General features: G+C 57.9%; 1 protein-coding gene across 3 annotated transcripts; it reads right to left on the bottom strand.

Annotated features, from left to right (window-relative positions):
• Positions 1 to 2,809: 2,809 nt before the first annotated feature.
• HELT (helt bHLH transcription factor) lies at positions 2,810 to 4,722 on the bottom strand. Of its 3 annotated transcripts, none has more exons than XM_048304177.1 (4): positions 4,397 to 4,722; positions 3,924 to 4,028; positions 3,682 to 3,778; positions 2,810 to 3,555 (listed from the first exon to the last, which is right to left on the bottom strand). In XM_048304177.1, exons 1-4 carry the CDS (start codon positions 4,421 to 4,423, stop codon positions 3,062 to 3,064), a joined length of 723 nt encoding a protein of 240 aa, XP_048160134.1. In that variant the 5' UTR covers positions 4,424 to 4,722; the 3' UTR covers positions 2,810 to 3,061. The 3 variants fall into 3 exon arrangements, with proteins under 3 accessions (XP_048160134.1, XP_048160133.1, XP_048160135.1); XM_048304176.1 differs by having other exon boundaries at positions 2,810 to 3,558; XM_048304178.1 differs by lacking the exon at positions 4,397 to 4,722 and adding an exon at positions 4,143 to 4,367 and having other exon boundaries at positions 2,810 to 3,558.
• Positions 4,723 to 7,243: the final 2,521 nt, after the last annotated feature.

A 7,243-nucleotide genomic window follows, 5' to 3' on the forward strand; every position in this document is an offset into this window, starting at 1 on the left:
GGTTGAAAACTCCAGTGTGGCACTACCAGCAAAGCCCCCAGGTCTTTGAATAATGAGTTCAGACTGGTGCAAAACCATGGGAAGAAAGAAGAGTTCTGATCTGTGTTGTATGTGCTCAAAGTGCATAAACATTCTTTACTTATTTATATAGTAAAAGTGAGACAGTAGAATTTCCTTCCAGGCTTTGCCTGTTACCTACTGAAAACATAAAGCGTTAAGATGGAAAGTTTATGCACAGGTTACTTATGTCTCTTTGATCTAATTAATGATGTTTTATTTAAATAATAATGCAAATAAATCCTTGAGATAAATTAGGGAGTTGGAGATGTTCTCAAAAATGCAGTATTACAAAGATCAACATAAACTCTTCTACTGTCTGAGTAAATAGCAAGAGAGAGTCAGTATCAGATGCAGAACTGTAAACTCAAATTTTGCTGTCCTTTGATCCCAACCTGATTACTTGCTCTCAACATAAAGAAATTACTGAGATGTGACCATGCTGTACAACTGTTTTCTGGAGTGAGAAGAATTGCAGTAGATGTAGGACATGGAAAGTGTGAGGAAAAGGGAAGAATTCAGATAGCAAGGAGAAGAGGTGGAAAAGATGACGTGAAAGGCATGTGAAAGGAAGGCTAGGCAAACTGTGGCAAAAGAGATGTGAAAGTATAAGGAGGAGAAAGATGCTAGCTGAAGGAAAGGAATATGACATGATAGGGCAAATCATTCACAATTAAGATTTTTAGCCAAGCAGGTGCATAGTACAGAATCTAGTATTTTGGGGGCTTTGGGAATTAAAGTAGTTTATTTTCAGGAACAACCCCCCTCGTTCATTTCCTGTGGTAGTTGCTGCCGAACACCAGTAAATGGCACTCCTATGCCAGATGATGAGCATTGCCAGCCCAGACAGGCACCCCACGTGGGCCCAGGTACAGCCTTTAACAGGCCCAAAACAGGTGACATCCAGCTCCTACCTGCTCCCACCAAAGTTGGAAGATGATGCTTATGGCAGAGCTAAAATAAATCCAAGGGGAAAACATGCTAAAAGTCTCTGTCCTATAGGCACAGAAATGTGAAGTGAAATAAAATAAGGACAGATGAGCTGAACCTCTGTCAAAAGACAGGGGATATCTGTCCCAAGGGAGCTCTATGCCCCATTGCCGATGCAGATCCACCTGTGGGCACAGAGCATGGCACACAGGTATGGATTTGAGCTGGGAAGACAGCTCAGCTCCCATGCCTGGTACAGCTGACTTTAGCAAATTCCAAAATAATTTTGGGGCCAAAAGCAGGGGGGTGAGCTCAGAGTCCTGAAAGAGTGGAGGGAGGGAAGACTTTTATCCTAAGTCATTGTAAAGCCAAAGAGGGGTTTATCCTCCACAGCTAAATGAAAATGAAAAGAGAAAAAAAAAAAGAAAAAAAATCCAGGATAGCAACGTTGGAGAGACAAAGACTGTCATGGACCAGTGCGAGTTTGCAAAATTATATGTAAATGACCCCATTTTTGACCATGGTGGCCCTCTGCTAATCCCGGAGAGAAAATCTACTTAGCAAAGGAAAGTTTTGTTTAATTTGGTTAACAGGGACCAAAATGCTGAATATATTTATATTTTCAGGAAAATGCCATATCCTTAATGCTTCAGTGACAAAGCAGGATCACAAGAACTTAATGCAAACAGAATAAAAGTCATGTAGCATTTTGTCCATATTCTGCACCCAGTGCTGGTAAAAATGAGTGTTGGACATGTGTTTTCATAATAGGCACCAGCCATTCCTGCTGCTGAATGTGTTTGGCTGAGTCCATATTGTTCTGTGTACACTGACCAAAAGCAGGGTTCTCTCTGGATTTACCATCCTAAAGGTGTCCCGAGGAAATGGGGGTGTTTTTCTCCCCTCCCTAGCTGGCTCCTCGCAATCATCCTGCCATGTGACCTCTTCCCCACTAATCTGGGATAGGAGGTTTTCCTGTATTTATAGGTTAAATGGAAGATACACATTCCACTTTTTACTCATTGTAAGGAAGATCTTTTTGTCTGTCTCTGAATAAAGGGTCGGGTTGGTTTACAAATTGCGGGTCAGCCCATTCTGCGACCTGGGCAAACAGCCCAGGTCAAATCTCCTCAAAGCCTCCCCACCCAACTGGAATAAGTTAATTTATCCTTCGACGGCTCCGGCCTCGCCGGGCATACCCAGGCTGCCCTGCTTCCTGAGGCTATGGAGACACCCGGGATGCTTGGTTCAGGCGGGGCTGGAGTTGCCCCGTCAGGAGGGAGCCGTGCCGCGGTTCCGCGCCGGCGGCGAGGCTGGAAGGACTCGCTCCCGGAGCTTCCACTGGTTTTATTCTCGGCGCCCGCACCTCCGCGGCGGCCGCCTGCCCTCCCGGCCCCGTCCTGCGCCTTCACCATTATTCATCCTCCTGGGAACAAACTGCGCCGCAGAGAAATTCTCTGGCAAAGCACACGGGAGATGCCTGTGCCGTTCGGACACGTGCCCCTGGAGTACCCCTCCACGGGCCCGAGGGAGGGCAGCACCCGCGGGGTTTGCGGGGGGAGTGGGGCATCCGCCACCTCCGGGCCACACCGGGACTCCTTCCCGGCCTCCGGTGACGGCCTGGGAGCAGAAACCGGGCGGCACCGACACCCGGCCCGTCACGCCCTGCCCCGCCTGCCCGAAGCGCCAGCCACGGCCGGTGCGTGCAGCAACCTCCCTGGCCCTCGCTGACTGCATCTCTCTCGTGGGTTTTTTGCCCTGGGTGGATGCGTGGGGAGACTCCCACCGCCAACCGAGGTAGCTCCCTCACGGAAACAAAAAGGAGCGGCGGGTATAAACGTTTATTCCAAGGCATCACTTGTACAGGCACCGCACCCGGAGGTGGGAAGACGAGCGAGTGGGGGCAGCTTCATGCCCTCGGCGAGGGCGGCCGGGGTAGATCTGGGCCCCCGGGGGCTTCTCGCCCTCCGGGACCCCGCCCATCTCCCATCCCCTGGCAGCCTCCCCGTGCGCCCGGGTGTAACCCGCAGTGTCCACGGTCATAAATAGGATTTTTTTCAGGCGGCACGAGTCTCTATAGCATGGAGGGGTGCTGGCCCGGGGGCAGCCCGAAGGCGTTGGGGTGGGAATGGCCGAGGAGGTTGAGGTAGTGGCGGTCCAGCCCCTGCACGGATGAGAGGAAGGTGCTGCGCTGCTGGCCGGGGCTGGCGAGGGGTACGGCGGCGCTGGGCAGGTGGTAGGGCAGGGAGGGGCTGCGGGCGGCGCCGTGCCAGGGGAATGGCCCCCCCGAGGGCGGCTGGAGCACGCCCTCGGCGGGACTGTGGACGTGCCCGGGGCACTCGGGCCCAGGATGCAGTTGGTAGGAAAAGTCCGGCTCCGGGAGGGAGCCCAGGGAGGTGAAGAGAGGCTCAGTGACGAAGCGCGCTTTGGACTGGAGAAAGGCCAGGATGCGGGCGTACTTGGTGTCTTTGGTCTCCATCCTCTCCACTGTCGTCAGGTAGTGGACCAGGTTCTTCATGCACTCGTGATAGCCATAGTGGAAGTAATTGGCGAACTCGGAGAGCAGCTCTGCTGGAAAGGAAAGGGAAGGGAGTCGAGCTCCTCAGGGTCTGGCCGGGACAGGAGGGGGGAAAGCCGCCCCCAAGCCGCGAGTGACCCGGCGGGGGCCGCGTGAGGCCGCTCCCGCCCACCTACCCTTCTCCCGGCCGCGGGGAAAGTCCGCCGAGTGCAGGGCCCGCAGGTACTGCACCGTCATCTCCAGGATCTCCGCTTTCTCCAGCTTCCCCGAACTCTGTAAAGGGCACGGCAGGTGGGCATCACCTCTCCCCTGAGACTGCTCTGCGTTCCGCCGGGCCGCCCCCTAACCCCGCCGTATCGGAGGGGGTATCGCGGTGCACCGGGGAGAAAAGGGCGTAGGGGCTGCTCCCCCCGCCTACCTGCTTGGCCAGAGCCATGGGCACCGTCTTCCCCAGCTCGGTGAGGCAGCGGTTGATGCGGTCCCTCCTCCGCTTCTCAATCACTTTGTGGGAAACCGGCGTCCTCTGCAAAACATATGGGGCGCGTTAGTGGGGGAGAAGAAAGCAGTCGGATCCAGTCTCGCCGGGACAGCCGCCCCCGGCCCTGGTCTCGACCCTTCCAGGGAAGCCAACCCCCACCCCGCTTCGAGCAGCGGTGCCGGGCGCGACGCGGCCTCGGGAAGGATGATGCTCCAGCGGCCGGTCCTCTCCGCACCACCCTGGTGGTTCCCCGACTGCGCGGACGGCCCTGGCAGGGCAGGCTTGTTTTTGTGAGGGTAGTGTGGTTGCTTTTTGTGGGGGGGCTTTTCGAAGGGAAAGGCGGCGAAGGGCTCAGGTCCAGGTCCGCTTGGCGGCCCCGCAGACCCGTGCGCGCAAGGCAGGCGGCGACTCACCCTCCGCTCCTTGAGCTTGGAGGCCATGGTGGGCACTGCATCCCCTCTCTCTCTGGGCGCCTTATAAAGCCATCACATCTTGGGGGGGACCCCGGGGGGCCTCCACGGGCCCGCTGATCCCATAGGATTAGGGGCGAGCGGCGCCGAGGGAATGTATGCATTAAAGATCAGGGTGGAAGGGGGCGAGGGGATGAGGGGCTTTTTTTTCTTCTCTCTTCTTCCTTTCTCCCCCTCGTCGCCCCCGTCCACGCAGCCGGGGGCGGCCCAGCTGTGTCGCCCCACGTGGACCTCGGGGACACACGTGACGGTCCCACAATAGCGGCGAGGATGGGGCCGGGGATGCGGCGAGCGGGGCGCAGGGCGCGATACCGCGCCCTGCGCCCCGCTCGCCGCATCCCCGGCCCTATCCCCGCCGCCAGCCTGCAAATCCCCGGCACCTCCTACCCCTCCCCTTAGCCCCGGCGCTGACTGCATTTTAAAGCCTGTCCAGAGTCATTAAAGTAATTAAGTAAGCCCTTAATAGGCTGTTCCGCCCAGTTCAAGGGAGAACCCTTGGAGACGGAGTGGCCCCGTTTGTTCTCAGGCTTTTCTCACACGACTTGGTGACACGTCCATCTTTATAAGAGATGGCAGCGAGGATTTTTTTGTTTACACCGCTTTATGCGCCGGGGACACCCCGGCAGGTGTGGGACCGGGGGGCTGGCACACGATATCCGCCCCCATCACCCCCCTTTTTTTTTTTTCCGCCGGCCCAGGGAGGCTCTCGCCAGCCTTTGGCACACGACGCTCCTTTTTTGTGTGGTGTGCGCGTCTGTGCGTTGTTGTTTTACCCCCCCTGCTACCCCCCTCTCCTTTGGAGAGGCTCAATTTGTAGCCTATTATCCTATAGGAAAATGTCCCATTGAAAAGTATGAATAGTTTCATTGGGCCTAAATTTTAATAATGCGGGTCAAAGAAAAGAGGGGCAAATAAAGAGGGGATCGCAGCTGGTCCGAGAGTGCATTATTCGGTGTCACCTGCGAGCGGGATCGCCGACAGACCCCCTATTCATTTGCCTAATTTTGGTCAATTTAACAAACTTCAGGAGAAATTATTGTGGCATTGTTAAGGAGGGTAAAGCTTTCTGATCGAATTAACAGCATGTTTTGATCCGGTAAATGTCATTAAAAAGAAAGAAACAATCGCGTTTAAAGGGGGGCTCCGAGTTAAACGCGCCAAGTGGAGACGCCGGAGCGCAAAGCTCACAAAGGGAGCAAGTAACTGCCACAGGGGAACTTTTGTACGCTCACATTGCTGAGGTTTTTTACACAAAAAGGCATTATTTCATACTTGAATACGTTTAATCCAACAATTGTCTATTTTCTGCAAACATATTTTCACAGCATTGTTAGCTTTCCTCTCCGCGGCCCTCCGCCCGGGCAGCCGCGCTCCTCGCCTGGCGAGCGCACCGAGCCCCCGGCCCGCCCCGCACAGCTCCGCACCGCCCCGCACCGCCCCCGCCGGGGCCGCCCCGCCGCGCCGGGGGGGCCGCCCGCCCCCGCCGCCCGCCGCCCCCCCGACAGCGCGGCGGCGGGCGCGGGCCCCCTCGGGCCTCTCCACGGCCAGCGGTGCGCCTCCGAGCCCGGCACGGCCCGCGGGGCCGCCCGCCCGTCTTACCCCCCCGGGCCCCGCCGCCGCCCCCGGCCCCGGCGCTGCCGCGGGGCGCCGCCACCCCCGAGGGGGAGGGAAGACCCGAGAGCGACTGGGTCGGCGGCGGGGCCGCCCGGCGCCTGGCTCTGCCCTCCCGGGCGATGCCGCCGAGCTCCGGGCAGGGCTGCGGAAACGGAGGTATCCCCGCCATGTGAGCTCGGGGAGTTGTTCTCTCGGAAACTCCCGCGTCCTCTCCCGTATTCCGCGTTTTCCCACCCTTTTCCCTTTGAGATTTAAAATGGGGAAACCATCCCCACCGCGTGTCCCCGGGTGGGCACGGTGGGTGCACCGCCGCTCTCACCCGTTCGTTTCCCCAGAAGCGGCCGGAGGACAGGCGCGGTGCCGGCCCTCACCCCGCCGCCCCGGGCTGGTCCCCACCTCCCCGGGCCGGCCGGGAGCGCCGAACGACTCCGCGGGAGGAGGCGGCAGTGGCCCCGGGGCGCGTCTCCCCCGGTCGGGATGGAGTGGGCGAGGCCGGCTGCTCGCCCGGGCACCCCTGCGTGCCGTGCCGCCGGCCGTATTATTTTTCCAGGAGCCTCGTAGGTTTCGGTATATTCATTCTCGTACAATGGGATTAAACACTAACCGTTATCATCCAAATTAACTAAACTCTGAATAGCAAATGCGGGAGCTTTTATTTTTTTTCCTCCTCCTTTTGCTCCACTGGCGGAGATGGAGTTGATCCTCTTACTGTCTGTGTTAACCGCCAGCTGCAGGCACCTGCGAGGCAACTTCTTACACGAGGGAAGTTGTTTATTTGCTCGCTGGCTGTTCCCTCGTTGGTTCCCCCGCGGGCCGGGCTGCCCGGGGCAGCGGCGGGGGATGCGGGGTGGCCGTGGCATCCCCGCATGTACCGCCACCTTGTCCTCAGAGGGCTTCGGCGGGGCTAAAGAGGGACATCACCCGACACTGCCGCGGGCGGACTGTCACCCTTGTAGGGAAGCCAGAAGAAGGCGGCTTTGAATATTTTTTAGTTTTTAATTCCCGTCGAGCGCCTGTTGGCTCTCCTTGCGGGACACGCGTGCACGGCTCTTTGGCAACCCAAGGCGGACACCCGCGTCCCCATCATCCACCACCGGTTTTCGGTTCTCGCCCAGGAGCCCCGCCGGCCACAGTCTTCACCCCAGGCATGGGGCTGGCCGGCGGCCGGGGCGCAGG

This window comes from Corvus hawaiiensis, chromosome 5 (genome assembly GCF_020740725.1).
Source record: "Corvus hawaiiensis isolate bCorHaw1 chromosome 5, bCorHaw1.pri.cur, whole genome shotgun sequence".
Taxonomy (NCBI): domain Eukaryota; kingdom Metazoa; phylum Chordata; class Aves; order Passeriformes; family Corvidae; genus Corvus; species Corvus hawaiiensis.